The sequence below is a fragment of the Centruroides vittatus genome, unplaced genomic scaffold (genome assembly GCF_030686945.1).
Source record: "Centruroides vittatus isolate TY-2023 unplaced genomic scaffold, ASM3068694v2 contig_1109, whole genome shotgun sequence".
Lineage (NCBI taxonomy): Eukaryota > Metazoa > Arthropoda > Arachnida > Scorpiones > Buthidae > Centruroides > Centruroides vittatus.
This window is the reverse complement of record NW_027120710.1, coordinates 270,624-295,624: the sequence shown is the minus strand read 5'-3', so window position 1 is coordinate 295,624 and position 25,001 is coordinate 270,624. Positions and strand designations below refer to the sequence as shown.

The 25,001-nt window shown below is 31.4% G+C and overlaps 1 protein-coding gene and 1 long non-coding RNA gene across 5 annotated transcripts; one reads left to right on the top strand and one right to left on the bottom strand.

Annotated features, from left to right (window-relative positions):
• Window positions 1–112: 112 nt before the first annotated feature.
• Window positions 113–24,074, top strand: ytr (U4/U6.U5 small nuclear ribonucleoprotein 27 kDa protein yantar). 4 transcript variants are annotated; one of them, XR_010880874.1, is made up of 11 exons: window positions 10,520–10,670; window positions 11,723–11,767; window positions 12,955–13,014; window positions 15,134–15,200; window positions 17,187–17,234; window positions 18,756–18,832; window positions 18,929–19,008; window positions 22,563–22,624; window positions 22,703–22,797; window positions 23,692–23,824; window positions 23,897–24,074. XR_010880874.1 is itself a non-coding variant. In XM_067271309.1 (10 exons), exons 2-9 carry the CDS (start codon window positions 11,734–11,736, stop codon window positions 22,755–22,757), a joined length of 483 nt encoding a protein of 160 aa, XP_067127410.1. In that variant the 5' UTR covers window positions 113–199; window positions 11,723–11,733; the 3' UTR covers window positions 22,758–22,797; window positions 23,692–24,074. The 4 variants fall into 4 exon arrangements, 3 of the variants coding, with proteins under 3 accessions (XP_067127410.1, XP_067127397.1, XP_067127416.1); XM_067271309.1 differs by lacking the exon at window positions 10,520–10,670 and adding an exon at window positions 113–199 and having other exon boundaries at window positions 23,692–24,074; XM_067271296.1 differs by having other exon boundaries at window positions 23,692–24,074.
• Window positions 4,763–7,419, bottom strand: LOC136976106 (uncharacterized). Its single transcript, XR_010880876.1, has 2 exons — window positions 7,271–7,419; window positions 4,763–4,816 (listed from the first exon to the last, which is right to left on the bottom strand). It is a non-coding gene; the product is annotated as an uncharacterized lncRNA (long non-coding RNA).
• Window positions 24,075–25,001: the final 927 nt, after the last annotated feature.

Genomic DNA, 25,001 nt, shown 5'->3' with positions numbered 1-25,001 from the left:
AACTTCTACACTTACAGGAAGACGGCGCTGAACGTCCGACGTACACGTTTTCGCGTTTAAAACTTCGGCCTCAACCTCGCTAGTTTCTTTTTCTTATTAAAGAGTGCACGTTTGAGACCCACGTGAACGTCAGGCCCGTGTCAGTTCCTTTCCGAAAAGGCCTGTTCGTATATTAACTGCTTCTAATGTAAATAAAATGGTGAGATTTTTTCAAATTTAATTTATAGATTTAATTAGATTAAAATATATCATCGATTAGCATTAATTATATAATTTATACGCGTTATAAAATAAATATAACTTTGAATTTTATAACTATAACTTACATATTATATTAAATAATATATAAGTATCTTAAATAAAAACTTGATAATTAAATTAATTTACAAATAAATAAATAAAAAAATTAAAATTTTGCATGTGCTGCCATCTCGTATCAAGAATTTTTAAACATTATTACGTATATTTATAAATAAATAAAAATTATTATTCGTATGTCTGAAATAATCGAAAATATTTTCATGAATCTTAATTAATTTGAAAAATTTAATAAATTTTATATAAATAATAATCGACTTTAAATACACTAACACTACTTTCACTGGACGACGATCACGTGATCGTGATTGAACAATTGTGCCGCCATGTTACTGGAGGTAGTTCGGCACTGAGCGATATGAAAATATAAGCATTTTGGCTTAACGAAGACCATTCATCATGATATAAACAAAATGCATGGTCAAAATAGAATGCGCTCTTTGTATTTATATCGTAATATCAGCAGAAATAATTATTTAATAGCATTTAGATTAGTCTTTCTATAGCAATATGAACATATGTGGTTATAATTCTTAATTGATATATATCTGGAAGCCGACATCCACCACTACTCTGATCCGATCTTACAGACTGATCCATCTAAAACGAAAAGGACGTGCAGCCATAGACAACTTGTATGTGACGTATTGCAGTCCAATGCAAATTGGCGCCATACAGTGATGCAGTGCAATAGTCAATAAAACTATCATAAAACGTACATTTTTAGTCAGTACAACGATACAACGACCAAGTGTTATAGTTTGTTTTAATGCACTTAAAATTTCTCTTGCTGGAAAGGTATGTTCTGAAGAACTCTTTAACGAAATCTTCGGATCAGCCCAGACACTTGCTACAAAATTGAGCTTCAAGTGATTTGTACGTTTTTGTGTGATTAAGAGTTAAAAATTGGGTTATTAAGGCAAGGTGTCACACTATTCTATCTTCGGGCACGAACTAGGTACCTCTAAGTACGAATTCGAGTCGTCTTCGTACGGATCAACTCCATTATACATTACATTTTTACTTTTGTACCAGTCGGGTCCTGACTACTAAGCGTTGTTAATTAAATAACCTTGTAAAAATCAAGCAACGAGTTACTTAACTTTCCTGGCAACATTTAAAACTACATGTGATGTCATCTATTATGATATTTTATTTAAAAACTTTTTATACTTTTAATTATTATAAAATGGCAAAAAAGATTAGCGAGGTTGAGGCCGAAGTTTTCAACGTGAAAACGTGTACGTCGGACGTTCAGCGCCGTCTTCCTGTAAGCGTAGAAGTTTAACAATGGCGTTTGGAACGTCGAGCATGATTCCACTGACGTTCCAAACGCCATTATCAAACTTCTACACTTACAGGAAGACGGCGCTGGACGTCCGACGTACACGTTTTCACGTTGAAAACTTCGGTCTTAACCTCGTTATTAATTTTGAGGATAGGATGATTAGTTGACACGATCAACTACTACAAGTGTTCGGTGCTTTTATCCACTCGATCACTGGTGAGTATTTTGTTTTCTTTCAAAACAGGTTAAATAACATATAAAGCATTCATTTACCTGTTTAGTCTAATTAATTTAGTGTTGCAGGCGAAAGTTACTTCAATCTGACCAAAAACCTCCGGTAATATGGTGAACAAACGCCATCAAAAGGAATAATCGTCTCATCATTGAACCGCCGCTCTACGTGTACAGCACGTTACTGAACGATACAATTGGCAGAGACAGTTAAGGCGTTTCAACTACCGCTGTGGGGAAGCCAAGATCGAAGCCGAGTGAGCAACTCTTCAGAAACTTTTCATGGGCGGTCTGCTCTGATGCGGGGCTTCAGTGTGACAGTGCGATGGTACTGTACCGAACTTCGCGCTTTATTTTTTAGAAGAATTTAATATCTGACAATAAACGTTATTAACAATACATTATTTCTCATTGTCCTAAATTTTATACGTTTAAATAATTTAAATTTATAGAAAGAAGACCCGAATATAATTTCTGACGAGGGTTCATTGGTCATCTTAAGTTCATTAATGCCAAATTTCAACTCAATATAATTAGATATTACGATCAATTTAATTTCGCATTTAATTAAGACACCGTTTCCGTAATATAATTAAAATTAAACAATTATATTTAAGTTAATTACGGGAGTAATTGCCTCGATACGCGCCTGTATCTACGCTCATATTTCACAGTATTTAATATTTATAATCGATGTAATTTGATAAAATATCGATCCAATTTATAAAGTTGCTTTCATTTTGAATTAAAAATGCGCATTTAAGTTAGAAAATATTTTTAAAATGTTCAAAAAACTCAAAATATGTCGACAATTTTGATATTTATTTTGCCAACAAAGCTGTTTTAGAATACATTCATAAATATTAAAATTTACAGGAAATAACTGAAATTTTATAACTATACAACATTCAATTAAAATATATATTAAATTATATAATACATTTGATTTTTCGTACGCTCTCACCGCACCAACGATGCTTTAATTAAGTGACACAGTTTACCGAACATAATCATAAATCCTCGACGTTTATCATAATTAATATATAATTTTTTCGTATACCATTAAACATTCCATTATAATTGGCATATTCGAGATCATTTTCGCCGATTAGGAACTAGTTCAACCTCATAAGTAGTCGTGTGCAGGTAAATAATTCAAATGTCACCTGCGGCAAGACTACTTAGAAGGCAGAACCGAAACATTGTAGCATCTCGCTTACGTGTCTACCTGAAAAAACAATGAGACAATTAGTTAATGCGAGCAACTATGCATAGTAATTGCTGTATATCTAAACACATACCTTAAATTTATTATATACTATTAATAATATACATACATTAGCTATAGAAGAAGTTAATTATGTTGAAGTTTTATTCCCTAGCATAAGAAAAATTAAGCTTATTTAAAACAGGGGGAAAAAAAGGTATTGTTTACATCAGAATGTGTTGTTTCTTAGAAAATATTCCTAATTTTTTCCCTCCTAGAATTAAATATTAAATTTAATTAACTTAAACCATGATTTACATTATAAGTGAAAGGTAAGTCTTATCAGTATGAGTCATAATATCTTATCACTGTTTGCTTTTTACGTTTAAAAAAATTAATGGTTACTATATACAATTGGATATACTAATAAATAATTAATAAGCATATATAATAAATATTTTTACATCTAAATTACTTCAGAATGTATAAAATGGACGACGTCTTAACTGTTGTATTCGATAAAAGTCCAAAGTGAGGTTAAATAACAGATGTTCTATTGTTACCATTTTCATATTCAATTACTAAAATTTTTCATGCTGTCTTTGAGTTCTGAACAGTATTTAAGATCCCCTCTAAACCTGTATTAAACTCGTTATCCTAGAAGAAATCTACTAATTTATAAAACATAATTACTATAATTTAAAATATTATAAACTTACCTTAACAAACTTTTTTTCGTATAAAAATAACACTGTACAACATCCAGGATGGATGGCACTATGTTTACTCACGGGAAACGACTGAATGAAAAATAATAAACTAGAATAGAGAAAGCAGGAATTATGCTAGCCTGATTCGAAAAGAGTATCCTGGATACTCTGCCAGACAGGCTACACCTCCCTTATCACAGTGGGAGAGTTGACCAAACAGAGTAAAAAAATAAATAGTCTAAAACTGTATAACAGTGTCGTCTCCATATGGTAAAGAACTATCATTTGAATGAACCTAATCGAACCGAACTGTTAGAGTTTGAAGCGACAGGTAGATGTACATGGTCCAAAGTCTATATAGCGTATAGCAATAAAAATCCCCTTTACTGCCATCTGATTCGATAGTTCAAATATATGACGTTAACACCTGTACAGTTATAGAACTCATATGATACTAACTAACTCACATATATGAGTTTTAAGTCAGAATTCTCATTCTTATCTTCAGTTCCTTAAGTTTAGGTTTATATTTACAATACAGGTAACGTGTTTAAAGAGTTATCTGCAAGTTTATCTAGAAATATATCTACTAATCAGGGATTTGAATGTGTTCTTTTAATCACTTGAATGTGTTTAAGTATAATCAAAGAGACATACTTACCAATGGGATAAGTGTCTTGTTCTGTATAATAATAAAAATAAACGTTACTTAGGTGTTTCTTTATAATTTATAAACAATTATACTTACTTATATATGGAATATAAGCCATAAATTATAGAATTGGAACGTCAAAGGCTTAGGGTATCGAGTTGCATCTTCTCTACTTGAATATATTAAGTAAGTATTATATGTGATTTATCTAGGTTTTATATCAAAGAATTTTCTCGTTATTTCATCTTGTTTCGCGGTTTTCAAATAGTTTATGCAGAAAACTTTATAATGATTATATCAAATACACAATACCTTACCTGTAGCACGTGTTTAGAAACAGCTGTGACGTCATAGAATTATATACATCCGTTACAAAGGGAATAGTTTGTGTCCTGAATTTGTTCAGCCCTCTGAAACAAACAGGAAATTTCTATATTAAATACTGAAGCGAAATTATATATATATTTATATACAAATAATTTTTCAATTGTTCCTTTTTTTTTGATGTTTACACGAGACTGTTATTTTTGAATTTCTGTCACGTGATCCTGGATATTATTTTAAAATTATTAATATTTTAGCTCTAAATTTGTTTATACTAATGCTTTTTAACAATTTTTATAAATAATTTTATAATTGGAAAATATTTAAAGCGTAAATTAATTACAATTTCGAAATTTAAAAGCAGACGACAAATACCAATTCATTTTGAATTTATTGCGTCACGTGACGTCTATAATAGCAATATTTATTTATTTATTTTAGTTTTTAATATTAAAATTTCGATAAAATAACTCTGAAAATAAAAATGTATGTAATAAAAATATATATTAACGAAAACGAACGAAATTATTACTATTATTTTTTTTTAATTCTATAATTATTCATGAGATGGCGGTTTAAAATTATATAAAAAATACTGTATAAATTAAAAATGAATTTATATATATATATATATAGTTTTTTATTTTTGAACATTTAATTTTTGTTAATAAAATATATTATAAATTAAAAAAATAAAAATGTTAAACATCGACATCAAAATTGTTTAACCTAATTGATCATAACCTGATTCATTGGAAGTCATAATAATTTGGAAAAATAGCGTTTTAAGTAATTATTTCAACGTTTATAACGTGTGTTTGTTGTGTATAAAACATCTGTTTAGAAAAACCACCTGTTTATAAATGAATCATCCAGTAAATTGCTGGGAAAATTTATATTCTAAGTGCAGAAACAGTTGTGCTTTATGGATGTATTAATTTACTTTTTAAATATATTAATATTGGAATATAACTAAAGCGAATAATTTGAATTTATAAGAACATCATTTGTCTTAGTAAACATTAAAATTTAGTCGTGAGTTCGTGCCTCCCCAACGAACTAGCCACGTGCAGTTTTCCGGGTTTTCTTCACGTGTCCAATATCTAAATTTCCTATAGAGAGTCCATCCCTCTTGGCAGATTATCCATGTGTTGCGTTGCCACACCCCATCAAACTAAATTATATTTTATAATCCAACATATTCCATAAATTTTGTTATTTTTCCATTATTTTATATAATATCCGTTAATTATGGATAATTAAATCGAGAATATTAACGTTACTTATGGTGCCAAAATGGTGGCTCGTCTCTGATTCCAGAAAATAGAAGAAAGCAAACAGGGGAGAGGCACTGTTTACTTCTAACCTAACCTAACCTATTCTAATAATTTTGTTGGTAATAATTATGGTAATTTATTAGAATAGGTTAGAATAATAATTATTATTATTAAAATTGATTCAAATACACTTAAAATTAAGCATAAATATTCTTAATTACAGGAATGTTGAAAGCCAAATAATGTTTTAAATGACAAAACATACTTTAATAATAGATAAACCTTAAATTTACACATCACAAATGTAATTTTATTTATATTACATACACATTATATTAATACATATTGGTTCCAGTAGTTTTTAATCGGACCTATGCTTTGTAATTAAATTTAAATTATTAAATTTTCTAGAAATCTTTATCTCTCTAGAATCAATCAGAAATTTTGAAAAATTATATATTTTTAATAGATTTAAACCAATAAAATTCTTCAGAACTTTACACAGCTTCCAGAATTATAAATTTAAAATTAAATCTAATGCTTTAGATATTTTTAAAATACAAACTAAATACAGTTTAATTGTAATTAATGATATATTGATGTATTATTATTATTATTATTATTATTATTACATTTTTTATTATAATTAAATTAATGTAATGTTATACATAATCATTAAAAATATATCAGTTTGCTGACTTATAATTTTATTTACAGTTTCTCCCTGTTATTATTAAATAATATTAATTTAATGCTTAATATAGGGATTTAATTGTGCCTAATTATAAAATAAGCGAGATATTTATTTAAGTTATTCGAAATTGCTAAAATAATAATTAATATTTTATAGTTTGACCCGAAAAATTCAGAATTCGTGTAAGATTTTTAAGCAATAAAGGATTTGAATAAGACAGCAGCGTAACTGACTCACTTGTATTTTATAAAAAAGCAAAAGATAAAACAGAATTTATTTATTTTCATGAATTATTTTACTTATATTAGAATTAAATATTTTTAAACATCTAAAATTTTATTTCTGAATAATATAATTTAATTATTTTTTTTGAAAATTAGTCTCTTATAACGGAAGTTTATTTTAAAAAGTGCTTCCCCCTAACGAGTAAAACTGTTATAAAATGATAAATTGATTTTTAATTTATAGTTATCATCGAATTATTAAATTGTAAAGATTCGATGTAACTTTTAATATAAAATAATTCCGAAAAAATAATATATATTTAAAATATTTGAATATACACTTACTAATTTACTTCTTCCAATATGCTTTAACTGTTGTCTTCATATTAGAAGAAGCAAAATTAGGTTTCTTATGGATTATCTTCGTTAAACTTTAACCGTATATCGATGAAAATCTTCTTATATTTATATATAAAATAGGCAAAGAAGTATTGCACGGCATCCATTTTGTGAACGTAAAAATGAGCATGAGATTTTTTAGACATGCCCATTACTACGGTCACAAGTTGGACACGGCGACTGTACGAAGATAGTAGATGAGCCAAACTGAAGAGAATATGAAATGAACAAAAATGATTGGTAAACTGACAAAACGGAAGCGAACAAAACTAAAAATATCTGGTAATTTACCCGATCCTTAAAATTTCATAGTCCGTTGACCATTCTCCGCTCGCCTCGTCATTAAGCTTTTATAGGTTGCATCTGTTAAGATTAAGGTTTCAGGTATGAGTTTACAGGTGGTTTTTTTCATAGTTTTTGATATTACCTGAAATTTTAATTGTTTTCTCATGAGAAACTTTTTTCAAAAATTAATTAGCAAAGGTCCTAACAAAGAGGATCAAAAGTGCAATACGCTATAAAGAATTTTGGCTTTAAAAAATGCCGAAAAAACTCGTAAATCCTTTACCGAATTGTTGGAATCTATGAAAAATTTCTTAATTTAAATTTAAAAATAGACTTTTAACGCCATATTTGTTAGAAATTAACTGGTGAGATCATATAAACTTGACTTAACTGCCAGACAAGATTGTTCTGCTGGAAAAACTAATTTACAGTCGCTTTCGCATGCTTACCGAATTGAAAAAAAAAAAATTATTATTAAATATAATTACTGAATAACGTTCAACATTGAAAGTATTTAATTTTAAACTTACCTTTATCTTTCTTTTCTATTATGAAAATGGCGCCCATATTTTTCACGAGCTTGTAAACGTTGTTGCTTACAGATGGTTAACAGGTGGTGTGTATTTATAATTTAGGAAATGTCTACTTTCAGACATGCAGCAGTTCGTTTTATAGACATGATTTATGAAAACGTATATGTTTTATAAAATATAAAATAACGAAATTTTCTTTCAAAAATTCAAAAATTTTCCGCCCCGGTTCATTTATATTTTATTTTAAAATTTTTGCTTATTAATCAGAAATTATCTTTAAAATAAATACATGTTTCACAAAGATACGATGTTAAATAATTTGTTTTTAAAAAATTTATTTAAATTAATTTCTAATATAAAACTTAAATGTAGTAGTATTATGAAGTGTCTCTTGTTCCAGGCAAATGGCGGCAATTGAGCTTACTTTTATTTGACCTTTTTTGCAATATTTTCTATATTTGCATGAATTTAACATAAAAATAATTTGATTTTTCGCTATAATAAAACTAACAGAAATAACTTTTTTAATTGAAATTTTTTAACATAGATTTATTATTTAAGAATCTTTTAACGAAAGATTTTAGTTAACATGAAAATGTAGAAAAAGTGAAGAAATTCTAATGAATAATATTTTATTAAAATCTATTGGTATAATGCAGAAAATATTAAATTATTATAAGTAGGGTTTATATTGTTAAAAAAAAAAAAAAATGGAGGTTTATTGAAGCGAGAAGCACAGTAGGATCACCAGATGGAACTATTACACGTTTCCGCGCCCCCTTCCGGGTGACATTTGATTAATTATTAACTGATTAAAAATACGAAATATTTATTTATTTACTTAATGTCATGTAATCGAAAAATACAAGTTAAATAATATTCAAATATTTTAAATTTAATTCATTAAAAAAGAAAAATAAAAACGCAGACTTCATTATTCAGAAACAATGTGGAAGATGTGTTCTTCGTGTCAAAGTCCTCAGTAGGGTCAATGAATGTCATGCCACAAGTCACAGTTAAATAAATAAGCTAGTAGAAAAACAGAAAACTATGCTAACTCGAATTTTCATAAACTCGATTAACCTTCACCCCCTATTAGTCCGAAATTTACTGTAAATAATTATCGTATTATCCTTTCGATACAGGAAACAGAAGTTCATAACGTTTTTAAAAAAATAATGAAAATTTCGTTCTCTCTCTCTATCTTTTTATCTCTTCTCTTTCTGGGCAAAAGAGGATCTTTTTTCACCCGTCAAGCCTTCTTAGAGTTCGCTTGACGGCCGAATAATTAAAAAGTTATTATGACGTATTCAAATCGAATCATCTATGAAAAAAAATGTTTGTGGTCTTCGACCGGAACTAGAACCCGATCTCCATAAAGCAGCATGCTGATACCTTTAGCTTTCCTGTCGCTGAAATTTCTTTCTGTTTTGTTGTTTTTTCCAGATACATAATGATATCTATTACGATATATTTTGGGTTCACCAGTGGCCGAATGAATAAAACACTGAACACTTGTATTGTTCAGGGGTTTTATCCATTCAGTGGAAAACTCCAGCGCCTCGCCAACGGACCGGCCAAGTGTAGTTTTCCGGGTTTTCTTTATATCAGTCAGTGCCGTAACTAGCCATTCTTGTGCCCTGTGCAAGAATTTGCATTTTGTTCCTTGATTAATTAGGTTTGCGGAAATAATAAAACAAATACATGTATTTTGGACCCCCCATTCCAAGTGGGCACTGTGCGGGTGCACCTGTTGCCTCTGCCTAGTTACGGCACTGACATCAGTAATATAAAATAGGACCTCAAGAGGTTGTTCAGACCTGTAATAGGACGGCCGAGACTCGAGGAACGAGGCCAACATATTTTGTTCGGATCATCTTTCAAAATTTCTGAGGATTCCACCCGGATCTGAATCCGAGTCTCTCAGACAGGCACGCTGAAGCCTATTCACTTAATATATTCAAGCTTCGGCCATCTGTTTATGTATATATATTTTAACTCTTTTCGCTATTTGGCACTAACAGGGCCTTTTCAACAAGTCCATTATTGCTTCGGCCAGACGAGTCAAAAATTCCTGGAATTTTTTGGCTCGCCTGGTTTAACCCCGGGTCTCCCTGAGCGGTAGGCACCATCTTAATCACTCAGCTATACGGTTAGCGATTCAAATGACTTTTTATGTCCAACATGAATCGGCGAGATCCATCATGGAAGAATTTAGGTAGTGAGAGAAGAAACTTGACGATTCAAGTTTATGTTGGTTGAAAGTCTTTCTGAAATGTTAATAAATATCGAAAAAAATAATAAATAAATTTTTAAATTATATGACAATTTTAGTCCTTTTTAAACATCGCCTCTAGTAGCGAGCTTACGAACTAGTTTTACCACGTGACCGTAATGAAAATCTGATCGGTTTCAGTATTAGCATGGTTATAAACTTTATTTAAATGTTTTAACTTTAATTTAAAAAGCTTTCTAGCTGTACATTTAGTTATTGTAGAGTGTAGTCATTTTGTTTGTATTTAAATAAGGTAAGTCACGAGCGATATTACTCGAATCACGAGCTTTGAACTTGTAAAGGCAAATTTATTTGAAAATTGACGTCGTTTCTTTTGTCTCACCCCCAAAAAGTAACATGGAATGGTTTTATTTTAGTTAATAATACAATTCTATAGCTCCTGCAGATTACTGTTGAAAGATGACGAGTGATTCTGACTTTGCAAATGCTAGAACATAAAATGCCTTCTCGGTTAATGTTACCTTAGGTAGCCAAGATGGCGGTTCGTTGCTAATTCCAGCAAGGAAACAGTGGGACGCACGTTCTAACCTAACCTAACCTATTCTAATAAATTACCATAATTATTAGCAACCAAATTATTAGAATAGGTTAGGTTAGGTTAGAACATGCGTCCCACTGTTTCCTTGTTGGAATTAGAGACGAGCTGCCATCTTGGCTACCTAAGGTAACATTAACCGAGGAGGAGGGTCATGTGTCATTTCTCAAGAGAGATTGAAGATGGGACACCCACAAAAGTTGATTGTAGCAACAAGATGAACAATGTAGTTTTGACCATCTAACTGTTCATGGTCAGATTAAAACTTATATAGCAGGGTTGGTCAATCCTTGTCAAGATAGGTGCTATATATCACTTATCAGAAATATGAGAGTTGCTTTCTCTATTAGGACAGTATTATATACAGTACATAATGTTTAAAATTATAAAAAGAACAATAAGTAGGCTGTACAAGAGCCACACTAGAAGTCGAGAAGAGCCATTTACAGCTTGCAAGCTAGAGTTTGGCTGCTGTAAACATATAGTGAATTCTGTTTACATAGGAGTTTTTCGTGAACAAAAATTTGGACCTTAATCAATGGGATGTTGAAGTTACCGTATAATTGACAATACTAATCCTTCAATATGATGAATAAGTAATAATAATTTTAACAAATTCTCAGTCAATCTTGTAGCAATTGACAGAATTTAAGGAATTGCCTTAAGATATATTAACAAATCATTGTTATATATACATTATACAGTTTTCATTTTTAAAATTTTATAATAATCATTTATTATTTTTTCAGCTTTGAGAAGTATGGCTAGAAGTCGTAGTCGATCACCTCGTCGAGGTAAGAGTTTTAGTTATTTTCCGCGTGCTGTTTTTTTATTATGGTATTGTTACATCTACAGTTGGTTCTCATATAAGGAATAAAGTATAGATTCTGGCAATGCTTTTTTTCTTAAATTTAAAATTATAATATGAGGCAATTTAATAAATCAAAAGGTCAAATGCTGCTATTGACCTTTTGCTATCAGAATATCAAACACAATGATTGACAAAACTCCAAAAAATACAACTTTAGTGGCTGCCGCTCAGTTTCATCCCACTCCGTTTTTAATTGTTAAACTTTTTGGTATGTCATTACATACTAAAAGGTTTAACAATTAAAAACAGAGTGGGAGTATCTGTGTCATCTTACTGGGTTTAAGGATATTAAAGTATTCTTAATGCAATAATTTGTCAAAATTGCATTAGATTTTTATCTACTCTGTTGGCACTAATAGGTCTTGTTTTTGTATACATGCTGGGCTTATCATGGCTCTCAATGAGATATATAAAGGATGTGTGATGCGAGTTTAACTCATCCAGCTCGTACTATCTATGTTAAAATTTCTGAAGTTTTAGTCATGACCTGGTACTCAAATCCAAGGTTTTTAGAATGCCTTTTTACTGTTTTAGCCATCCAGACACAAATTATATGAAACAAATAATAATTAGTACATGCCTGAAAGTATGGAAATATTCAAAATCTCAGTGCACAGCCAGCATTTCTCAGCACCTTTGTTCAAGATCTCGGGCAACTTCTGGTTGCTGCAAGCAGTGTTTTTGGTGCTCGATATACCAGAAAACAAGACGGCAGCCACCATGAGAATCGTAAGAGCTCTACTTTGCATTGACAATTTTGAATTTAATTTATTTGTCGATGAATAAACTCGGATTAAATTAAAATTAGGTTAGCATATTGATAGAATATTTTAATATACTGGTATATTTATGTAAGGCACCACACAATTTGTTTTAGTTTCACCGGATTGACAGATTTTGAATATGCCCTACGTTACATTGTACATAAGAGTATCATGTCACGATATGTGGTATTCTTTTATGATGTTAGTGATGTAATTTTCTAAAATAGAGATCTGGCCAGATTGTAAACAGCAGTTAATCATCACAAAAAACTAAGATACGTAACACGCTAAGTAAAGTATTTTATTTTAAAAGCAAATCTTTAATGAAATTTTGTTTTCTACTTAGACAGACGAAGGAGTCGTTCTCGATCCAGAGAAAGAGACAGGGATAGGGACAGAAGACGAGGTAAATTGTATTATTATTATTATTATTTTGAATTTCTCGATAAATATACATGAAAAAATCTCGTGTCGACTCATCAATTCTTACAAGTACTTCACACGTTTGCTGCCTCCACGGGGATCGAAGTCCCTGACCGTGTGCCAAAAAGTTTTTTGTTTTGCCTGCTTGTTATATGTGTGTTTTAAAATGTTGAAGAAATTATATAAAATATATATTCTTTAAAAATATACAATAAACAATAAAAATTGCTTTTCCTAAAAACAAACGAACAAAATTTTCCAAGTGAGAGAAACGGCAAAGTTTTACGATGCTTGCGGGAGAGTTCGGCACGTGCAGTATTGCAGTGTAGACCGCTCTGAGGCGTCACTGATGGCGAATGCAGTAAGGATCCAATAGATTATGCACACACCTTTAATTTGAGATTTTGTATCAAGTGACACATCATTAGTTTTGGACATTTTCAACAATATGAACACAGAATAAAAATTAATCAAGGAAATTCTGTGTTAGTATCATTATCATTAAGGATTAGTTTTTGTAAGTTATTTGTTAAACTAATCGTTTTTAATTAACAGATTATCATACATAAGAGAAATAATGCTTTAATGGTGAAATAATTATGTTCAAAACATTTTTAATAAGTCATCTTTAAGTTATGTATTAAAAGAAAACAACGAAAGAATAATATAAAGAATCAAATGCATTCTAAACATTTGGATAAGAATGCTTATTCAAATGTTTATAGTGTTTGATTCTATTCTTACTGTAAAGAAATTGCTTGTAATGACAATATTTTTTTAATGTAATTTCATATTTTAGATCAAAGGTATTTATGATTTGCGAGTTAAAATTTACTTAAAATAAATGGAATGAAAAAAAGCCGAATTAAAAGCAAATTAGACATGCTTCATGTTGTTATGCTCTGAGAATAAAAATTTGAAGGAAGAGATTTATTTTGTCTGAAAATTATATTTTCTAACAAAGAATTAAATTAGGATAATGCCTTGTAAGATATTTCAGATGTTAAATATGTCACTTATAAGTGAAAACATGAGTCAATCAAGCGAAGATCTAAAATAAATTCTTAGACTTTGTTTCCTGTCTTTGCATTACTTTTTGACACAATTCTCCCATTTAATTTTATATATTTTCTCTAGCATTTTACTAGAATTTCTATCAGTTGTCAAAAAATATCACTTAGACTGGTGCTTTCCAAAGCATACTCATGGGGTATGCAAAAGGTCTTTGAGAAGTAGGTGGCAATTTTTGGCCATGTGCCACCAGTATGTACAGTACAATCAGTAGCGAGGTTGAGGCCGAAGTTTTAAACGTGTACGTCGGACGTTCGGCACCACTTTCCTCTAAGCCTAGAAGGTTGACAGTGGCATTTGGAAAGTCAGTGGGATCATGCTCGACATTCTAAACGCCATTGTCAAACTTCTATGCTTACGGGAAAGCGCTGCCGCCGAACGTCCGACGTACACGTTTTTGCATTTGAAACTTCGACCTCGCTAGTATTAAGAAAATATGTTATAGTAACAAATTACATTAAATGTATTTAATTTATTGAAAAATATATAATTTATACCTCTATTCAAGCTTTAAGTGCTACAGGTGGATGGTTTGTAAAAGATTCTTTTTTGATGTCAAAACTTTGTGAATACTGTCTTAAACTATTGTAATTTTGGACTACTGAAGGAAGCACTTGGAATGAAAAAGCCCTGTTCTGATGATGAAATCAGAGGGGTAAGAATGAAGATTTACATATGTCTGATGGACTTTTTCACAGAAAACCCAGTAATCACTGAAGAAGAGCATAGAAAATAGCAGTTATGTTGAAAATGTGATGCAAGTATAGGAAACATACCTGCAGTGAAGAAAGTAACAGTTACTGTAACGTTTTTATTTAACCAATTCCTTTACTTATGGGCTGTTTTTGATGCAATATTTGGTTTTATGTTACAATAGTGTACAAAACCAAATTTATACATATTACATTATTGATCCTTAAATATACAATAAATGCTTCTTTTGTAACTTTTTATATACTTTAACAAACATTATTAAAAGTTATTTATAGAAAGCTTGAAAATTATAAATTAAATTATTATTTTTTATATAGACAGACACAGAAGTCGATCAAGATCACTCTCACCTAGGGGACGTTCTCCTCGCAGACATAGAAGCAGGTAATTATAATAATAAAAATTAGCAAAGTTAAAGAATTTTTGATTCTTAATAAATTTGAAAGAGATTTTTTTAATGTTAAAGGACATAAAGAAGTGTAAATTTTGAGTTAATTTGAGAAATTCGTAACTCAAAAATCATGTTCAAAGTCATGTTTTAATTCTTTTCGGTATTTTATGTATAGATTGATAATGTTTTAAGGGTATTAAAGTGGCTTTTATTATGCCCATTATGGGTTTAATCAAGTTTGCATTGGAGTCACAGATGGTGTGAATCAGATCTATCTGATTTATTTGGATCAATTCACTCAAAAATTTATAGGTTAGGTTCAAAGTTGCCAGAGTGACAGACTTCACTGTTGTTCAGCCTTTCCATGTGTATGAGGGACATTTTATAAGAAATGCATGCTAATTCTTTGAATACATATTTAAAATGTTATATGTAGTCTTTCTATTTTTGAATGATGTCCTAATGGCCCAAAGTTCCAGTCAGGTTTCCTGTCTGGTTTTATTGTTGGATACTAAGTAACTGCTGCAGAAAGGTCCTCTGGAAAAGAAAATTTTCTGTCTACAAATGGATAATTTGAGCTTGATGAACAAGTCAGTCTGATTGACTCATATGTGAACTGTAGGGCATGTAAAGTAACAGTACCAACTTCACCTACAAATCTGTCATCATTTTTTGCTATGTATAGGTAGGCATTGTCATTCAACATGAGAGACTCATCTCCGAGTAAGTCGGGTTAGTTTTTTTTGTCCTGTCATATTAACAGGCTACTGTGACATTTGTTCTGTACAATACGCTATCTGATCTGAACAGCAATGATTTGTGATACCAGGGTAAAGATCAACACCATTGCTGTTTTTGGCCTCTCTGATTTCAGTTCTTGTTTATGCTACACATTCTTTACAGAATGAATAATACAGTGAAAACTACTCAGTTTACTCTATGATTGCCTCAAGTAAAGCACTGTGAATGTCTGTTGGATTTTTGTCACAGTAAATCTTGGCCTTAAGATATAACCATTGATCTTCATTCATCACTACCTAATATCCTGTTTGCATCAAGCATTTCAGTCTAGATTGTGACCAAGGTCGGTGACTATGCCTTGGTGCAATTTCTCTCGACTTTTTCAATCGCGATCGACTTGAGAGTTCTTGAAACTAGATCCAGTCATAAGAGAGATCCCACAATTGTACGTGCGCGAGAAAATACAAGATGGCTGCGGAACATGTGTCAGGCTATTGACAGAGAAATAAAAAAGATATTTGGAGAGACGATGACATCTGTCTATTGTTAGATATATGGCAAGAAAAAGTATTTATTTCTAATCAAAACTTCCATTTTGTGTGTTGGTGTTCATGACTTACCGAGTAGTTATGCCAGTTTTATCATCGCGTGTACCAGCTTTTTCTCAAGTGGACTACCTGTGCAAACAGCACAATGTTCGACTGGCAACAGTCACAATCCAGACTGTAGGTAAATCGAGATCGAAGTGAGTTGTGGATTGTATGCGAACATAGCATAAGGTCTCTGCATGGACCATTTCTAAGACTTGTCAACCTACAAATCCACACATTTCAGAAGTAACAAAGCCACAGCCCGCTTCCTCTAGCCTCAGGCTACAACTAACTAGCTCATCATGGATCCTTTTTGCAACAGTGCCACGTTGGGCATTTCTTATGAAATAACCCTTGTTATTTATATATTTAGTTTAATGAGGATATAGTATCATTGATTATTAAGCCTCTATCTGTTTCTGATTATAAATTAAGTGTATATTCATATTAATATGAACCAGTTTAATGAACTGTTCAGATAAGTTTTGTTAAATTGAATCAGTTAACTTTTAAGTTACAATTACTTTTTGCTACATTAGATTTTGTACTGTTCTAAAAAGGTTCGTAAGTACCAAATAGTTTCTTTAAAGTTGTAGTTTGTAAAATAAAACTGTGCAATACAATTTTACTAAAATATTCTATCGTTAGGTCTCCCAGAAGAAGATCATGGTCTAGATCACCGAGAAGAAAGTTGAGGTATGTTTTTAATGACCATTTTTATCGAAGACTGTGTACTTGCATTTTATGATACACCCATATAAATGTAATGACATGCATTTATCTGGGTGTATGATTATTGTACACAGAGGCGTAGCTATGGGGGCGGTGGGGGCGGCCCGCTCCGGGTTTCACCCGTGTAGGCCTGTACCTAAAAAAAAAGGCCAACGGCTCTCCTCACATGACAATTTCTTTGCTATGAGAAGATGCCAAGAGAGCTCGCACCAGCTGAAAATCTTACTATGATTTATTCTATAAATCTAAACTCATACGTTGCGACATTGCATATTCATTATATCGTGCAAGTTGCTCGAGTGCAAAGATATTACAATTCAACAGTGTTTTATAAAAGAGTTAAAAAGGGTGACACCACGATATCCGCTCCGGGTGTCACCCATCCTAGCTACGCCACTGATTCTACAGTTTGCCCTATGTCATAAAGCAATTTTTAAATGGGCTTTTGTAACTTTAAAAAAGTATTCATTTATGTTATAAACACATTGAAAAGTAACATTGTAGTTTTGTGTGACAAAATACGAAATATTTCTTTGTTTTAGCTTTCCTCTAAAATGCGCATTATGTCCGTGAGTCTGTTATCTTTCGATATATTTTTTTTACATGTATTTTAAACATGTTATGTAGATTAATTTCATGTAAAATATCTTAAGTTCATTTGTAATTAAAGATACAGAATTTTTAGAAAATTTGTGGTTTATGTAGACTTAAATAAAGTGTTTTTAATTGACATTAAAAATATGTTAAACTACTTTTGTATTCTTACTTTTGTTCATTCTAAACCAGCTAATTTTATTGTTGTATTGATTATTTTCTGTTTATATTAGGAAAATAATAAATGATAAGTTATTAAAAAAGTAAGTAAAACTTTAATATCGCTGAGTTTTTTTTTTAACGAGGCAAGCTTGGTTTAATTAATAGACTATTATCATAGGAAACTATCACAGTTTTGTTTGTTCTGTAATAAGAAATTTTGTTAATTATCGATTATTATTTTAGGTAATTAAATCTATTCTATGTACGGTACAGTCAAATCCTATTTATTGAACTGGGAAAAATATTGTATAAGTGAAACTACTCTTGAATTGATTTTCAGAGTGAATATAGTTCTTGCAAAAGTATGGCATCGTCTAAATTAAAATTAACACTGTACAGCTGAATTTGTACCTGTAATTCTAACATTTCTTGTGTTTCTTGATGGACTAGTCTTATTGGAAATTTCAACTTAAATCTCACATTAGATTTAACTTGAAATGGTAAATATGATAGTAAGTACGACTTTCGGCAGCTACACTGGTATCAGGTTAAGATTGTCCTATTAGTGTTGGTTACTTGCAAAACATGCCGTAAAAGCATTTATAGTGCTAGAAATTATATTGTTAAGTAAAAATGAATAAATTAAGTATTAATTGTAAAAAGTTTGCCCATAGAAATATTACATTTATTCATTTCAATATTTTAAATTGTTTACTTTTGTTCTTGTAGAGACAGCGGAGAAGGCTCAAGCAAGGACTCTCGTGGTGCCGTTCCAAAATTTTTAATGGAGAGAAAACCTATAACAGGTGTGTAGTTTTAATTTATTTCTGTTTTTTTTTTCTTGTATTTCTTTCCCTAACCTATAATTAAAACTAAACAATTATGACATTTGTTAATTTTAGATAAAGATTTAGAGGGTAAGACTGAAGAAGAACAAGATATGATAAGAATGATGGGATTTTCAAGTTTTGATTCAACAAAAGTAAGATGATATAATAATAATTATATTATAGTTTCATCTGCGCACACGCCAAAAAAAAAAGACTATAAATACAGACCATGGTGACCAAACTGCAGCTTATCTAGACCCTTATTGAGACTCTCATATAGTTATACAATATTTGATGTGTATAAGTAGCATGTTTCAAGTTTATAAAACGAAATTGTATCAATATAACTATATGGATGTTACAATAAGGATCTAGAAGAGCTGCAGTTTGGCTATCGTGGACATACGACTCTCAATTCACACACATTCCATTTATGTAAATGTGCCCACCAGCCACCAAGAAACTAAAACAGCATGAATTCTAATGTAGCCAGCATGTCAGGAGTTATGCTGTTAATGACACCATAGTTCTTGTATGTGGTGTCTTGTGTCTGGCACTTTTGTAGCATACACATGATCCTTGACATGCCAACAAAGAAGAAAAGTTCAGAGTTGATGTCACATGATCCGGCAGACTGAGAAATGGGGCCCTTGCAATATACACTATATGACAGTGGAGATCCAGATTGCCATTATGTGGCAGTAGTGGCCCTTCAAGCATACTTAAGAGTATCGACTAACATTCTCCAGTATATTTTATTCATTTATTTGAACAAATGGATTTTACACAACAGTTTAAAACTAGTGACATTCTAGGTTTCTTCGATTATAGAATTGAATTTAATTCGGTTTTATTTTTTACACGTTTACTGCCAACTACGAGATGATTCATAGTTGGCAATAAAACGACAAGTGCCATCGGTGAGATAATTCATAAGATGTATGTCATGTTTTGTCATATACAACTATTCCTGTAGTAAGTAGTTATTATAACTGCTTAGTGAATGTTGGGAATGACAACACATCAATTGGACGTTATTGAACAAACTATAGAGAAGTTTAAAATGTGATACAAGTGTTCTGTTTTGATTGCCAGATATGAATATTTTCATAGTAAGTATACTAGAAAAATGACTAATTTGTGCCTGGGATATGGATGGGAAATTAATTTGGTGTCATTAAAGAAAAGGTTTATTGAAAAACATTAAAAAATGTTATTTATTTATAATGCTTGATTTTCTTATTATTGGGTTGTTTGGAAAGTAATTTCGTTTTTTCCATAGAAAAATAAACGCAATATTCTTATAATAAATAAATATTTTATTGAATTATATATTGACCATTTTGGTCAAATACCTGTTGTCATTGTTTCTGGTAGTAGCATGATTTCACATTCATAAAAGTTCTGATCGTTGTTTACAAAAAACTGATCCAAGTGATTTTTGACATTGTCATTTCAAGTAAATGTCTTACAGTTAAAAAAAATTTGTATAGACCGGAACAAGTAATAATTCGAGTGTGCCCGATCTGGCAAATATGGTTGGTGCGATAACACATCCCATCCAAGCTGTAACAGTTTCTGACGAGTTACCAAACTTGTGTGAAATTTGGCATTATCATGGTAAAACACTACACTTTGTTGATCAATTCTGGCCTTTTCTGTTTGATGATATTACTCAATTTGTTTACTCGATGGCAGTACACTTTCTAATCAATTGTTAAATTGTCTGGTAAAAGCTCAAAAACAAATTTCTTTAAAATCCCACCATAGAGAGCATCTCTAGTTAATAACGTGTGGAACCCATATATCGAGCTTTGAAACGAAACCAATTCGTTTTAAGTAATAATAAACAGTTCAGTTTAAAAGATTTAATCTCTTAGTGATTTTACGTGTTGTTATACGGCAGATTGCTTCAATCGGTACCGTTATTTTGTTTTCATTGGCTTCAAATGGCCATCCATAATGTGGTGTATCTTCGATATTAAAATTGCCAGAATGTAATTTTGTAAACCAGTTTTGGCACTGTCTTTCTCTCAACACATCTTCTCCAAACATGCACCACAATTTTTTTCTCGTTTGGACAGCATTTTGATTTTTTAGTTATAAAAAAGCAAAGTATGCCGAAAATGATGCTTTCAGTTTTCCATATTTGATGGGACACCGGAAAAAAACAATTGTACAGAATTAAACAAAATTTTTTACAAATAAGCCTTAAAATGTAAGCTGTAGAAGTACAGTGGTGCCTCATATAACATACTTAATTCGTTCCAGGTACACGTCCGTTATACGAAACGCATTTTTCCATAGAAATACATGTTAAAACATCTAATTCGTTCTGCAGCATAAAATAACTGTACTGTATCATAAAAAATTGAACATGGAGTGTGTTCTTTTATTCCTCCGCATAACTCTGCGCGAGTGACATTCATTTAAAAATTCCTGCGGAACGCGTTCTTAAATTCCGGTGGGAGTGCATGCCGTCAAACGGCAAAAATGGTCGCGTGTAGCAATAGTTTATGGTGGAAAGTAACATGGCGTCCTCTATGGCTCAGATAGTTTCCTTTCCAGGTCCATTATGTGGTTTTATGAATGAGAATTTAGAAATTGTGAAAGCGCAAGTTAGTGCAGGCAGTGATGTAAGTGTCTTTACGAATTTTTTTTTAGGCTATTTTGAATGCTCTTTCAACAAATAATCCATTTTATGGATTTTATGGTTAGATTTTACAATTGGGACCCTTCTTTTGCCTTTTAAAGCTCATATTTTAGAAGTATAGATTCCTCCATCACAATACTATTGATAGTGCAGGTGCCGCCATCTTTCTTTCTTTCACCATCGTTCCTAAATGCCTACAAACAGCAGCACACTCCTGTAGTAGCGGAGACGCAGAGCGACCGCTATTAAAGAACACACTCATGGAGCAGTCATCGATTATGCCGGAAAGTTCATTGCTCGAGTCACGTGACGGCCAAACAGAAAGTCCATTGTTTGCAGTGTCTGTTATTCGAGGTGTACATTATACGAGGCACCACTGCATATAATGAAAATGTGGTTTAAAATAAAATTGGCTGGTAAAAATACATCTAATTCCTCTAGTAATAAAAAAACAAAATTACTTTCCGAACAACCCAATATTTCCTTTTTTATTATTATTTTTTTGTATTGGATGAATCCTGTGCCAGTGGCGTAGCGAGGGTGGGCAAGAGGGTGTATCATACCCCAGGTGCCACTTGCAGAGGGGTGCCCAAATGGTCTCCAAGAGAAACTATGTGTGTTTCTGGAGGGGGAAGGGAGTGCCAATAAAGTGTCGTGCCCTGGGCGCCAGTTATGTTCGCTATGCCACTGTCCTGTGCTGCTCAAGACTTCTTCATATGAAACTTTTGCTTTATTTATCTGTAAATTTTCTCTTAGTAGAGTTTATTAATTCTTAATTTTAGTATTGATTCTTGAAATTTTCAAACTGAAGAGGAATTCTGTGCAAGTAAATTAAGAACACACATTTTTGTAATTTACTGTGGACACATTTTGCAAATTAATTTATTAACTGTTTATTTTCTGTTTATAAAACTGTTATAAAATATTAAATTTTAATGAATATAAAATGAGATTTAATAAAATTTCTAAAAAAAATACACAGTAGCTATATTTTTACGTTTAATGCAAATTAAGTTTGTAAATCACATGCTAAGGTATTTATTTTTGTTTTAGGGGAAACATGTGAAAGGTAATGGCATTTACAGTGTTCACATTATTCACAAGAGAAAGTACAGGTAAATTTGCATTTAAATAATTTTCAATGGAAACAAATTTGAAATGAAATATTTAATTATCTGTAATTTGTGTTATAGACAATACATGAACAGAAAGGGAGGATTCAACAGACCTCTGGATTTCGTTGCTTGAATTCAAATTTTTCTAAAAGGAATGAACTTTTGTGTAAAATGTAAGTCCTGTTCGTTACATTACGAATCGCATTTCTCAGAGTAACCATCAGATATTCTGCAGATTATATGGGAGTCATTCAAAAAGTTTCTGAAAATTATAAATAATTAAATAAATGACTTCCGAGTAGCGGCGTTACTAAAAGCGATTTGATAAAATTCAGATGTACTCGCAAGTACTTTCAACAGCTTACAGCCGTCATCCTCAGGCGAAAATCAAATACATTTATTATCAAATTATCAGCTGGTAGAGCTTGTAGAATGCACTTCAAATTTGACTGAATCTATGTTTGCAGATGCAAGAGTAATTTTGAACTGATGTAATACCAAATGTAAGTATAGTCACAAATACCTGATAAAACAAGTGTTGATACGTTTATGCTTGCATCAATGAATTGTAAATACCCATATAGCATTCTGTTTATGAATAATAACCACTTTCTCAGATCTTTTTGAATGCTCCTCTTATATTCAAATTTGGACATCAATAATATACTATAATTTAAAGCCGATAAAGTGAATATTGTTGGTTTTAATTGTGTAATAATAGCGAGGTTGAGGCCAAAGTTTTAAACGCAAGAACATGTACGTCGGACATTCGGTGCTGCTTTCCTGTAAGCCTAGAAGTTTGACAATGGCATTTGGAATGTTGGCACGATTCCACTGACATTCCAACTGCCATTGTCAAACTTCTAGGCTTACAGGAAAGCAGCGCCGAACGTCCGACGTACACGTTTTCGCGTTTAAAACTTTGGTCTCAACCTCGCTATTGTCTTAAAATAATTTAATGCTTTATTTTGATTATTGTAATCTAACTTTTATTATTAGTAATGAACAAATGATTTTTCTATATATTTTTATATCTGAGGGAACTAAATTAGTACTTTATTTTATAGAATTTGGTTGGGATGAAGAAAAGACTATTGCTCTGACAACTTTGTCATAAGTTAAATTTTAAAAATAACAAAACTTTATAAGCTATCAAGTTAGGAATTTAAATATAGAAATATCCCACGTGAAGACGGAATGGTAAGTTTCTCTATTCCACACAGCAATTTATAGCGTGTACCGTAATTATCTAAATAATTTGTTATATCACAGAACGTGCAAATCGTAAAGGAGCAGCATTAATTGTAGTCAAACTTTGTATTCATTTGTATGTTTCATTCTAAAGAATTACGACAATCTTTGTAACGAGTGAAATAATATACAAAAAATATTTATATATTGTCTTGGTTTCTGCAAAATCCTGTCATTACAATAAAAATCTATAAATTTACGAGTGTGCGACTGTTTTGCTAATCTGTTTGATTAATAAACAATTATACAGTAACCTAATTAAAATAAATTGTATTTAGTCAAGTTTGATCAGTATGTAGAGACTATTTCAGGAGAGGGCAATTTATATTACATGGCATCTTCCAAAAAGAATGCTACCATTTTAAACGACTGTAAATTATGTTAATTATTTTATCTGAGAAGTACACAGTGTATGCCAATTGACAGACAACTGTCGGAGTTTCATTTCCCACACGCACTAAAATGTGTTGTTGTCTACTACCTCTAGGAATCATTGTAAATGAAAATGGTGACTCTTCAACACAGATGTTTCATGTTCTTCAATTCACAAAGTCAGAGCCACTTGTCATTGCGCAACATAATTGTACGGCTCCTGCAGATTACTTGTCTCTGCTATGAAAGGACTGACAACAAATATGCCATAGTGGGCATATAAAGAATTTGAGTATCAGTCCGACTGCGTCATGACATGAAGTGCATGGTTTGGGAAATTATAGCGGGCAAATGTGAAACTCGGATGGTTTTCCAATATTTTAATGTACTCTATGATGATCTTAGATGATAATATAACTTAAATTGGTAGAATTCTTTTTGGAAAGACCTTGTGAAAAATTTGGAAATATTTGAATGCACTGATAATTAGTTATATCAGAGGTGGGCAAGCAAGAGTTCGGTGGGAGCCGAAATGTAGGTTTTGCAAAATGCATGGGAGCCGCAGTTCTGTACTGTTGTGGCGGATAGTATGGTAAGGCTGGGAAGGATAGCACTTTCAGTAAGAGCCGCATTTGCCCATGCCTGAGTTATATCAATAATTAGTGGTGGTGGTGTTATACTATACATAACTACAAAATAAAACTAGGAGTTCCGCATCTCTGCGTCATACACGAGAAAACGTTACAGGTATTTA

What these genes read in the sequence shown, in the direction of transcription:
- ytr (XM_067271309.1), top strand. Translation starts at nt 11,734, where the DNA reads ATGGCTAGAAGTCGTAGTCGATCACCTCGTCGAG. An exon ending in CCTCGCAGACATAGAAGCAG is followed by an intron (nt 15,201 to 17,186) that starts GTAATTATAATA and finishes TTCTATCGTTAG; the next exon opens with GTCTCCCAGAAGAAGATCAT. An exon ending in ATTCACAAGAGAAAGTACAG is followed by an intron (nt 22,625 to 22,702) that starts GTAAATTTGCAT and finishes TTTGTGTTATAG; the next exon opens with ACAATACATGAACAGAAAGG.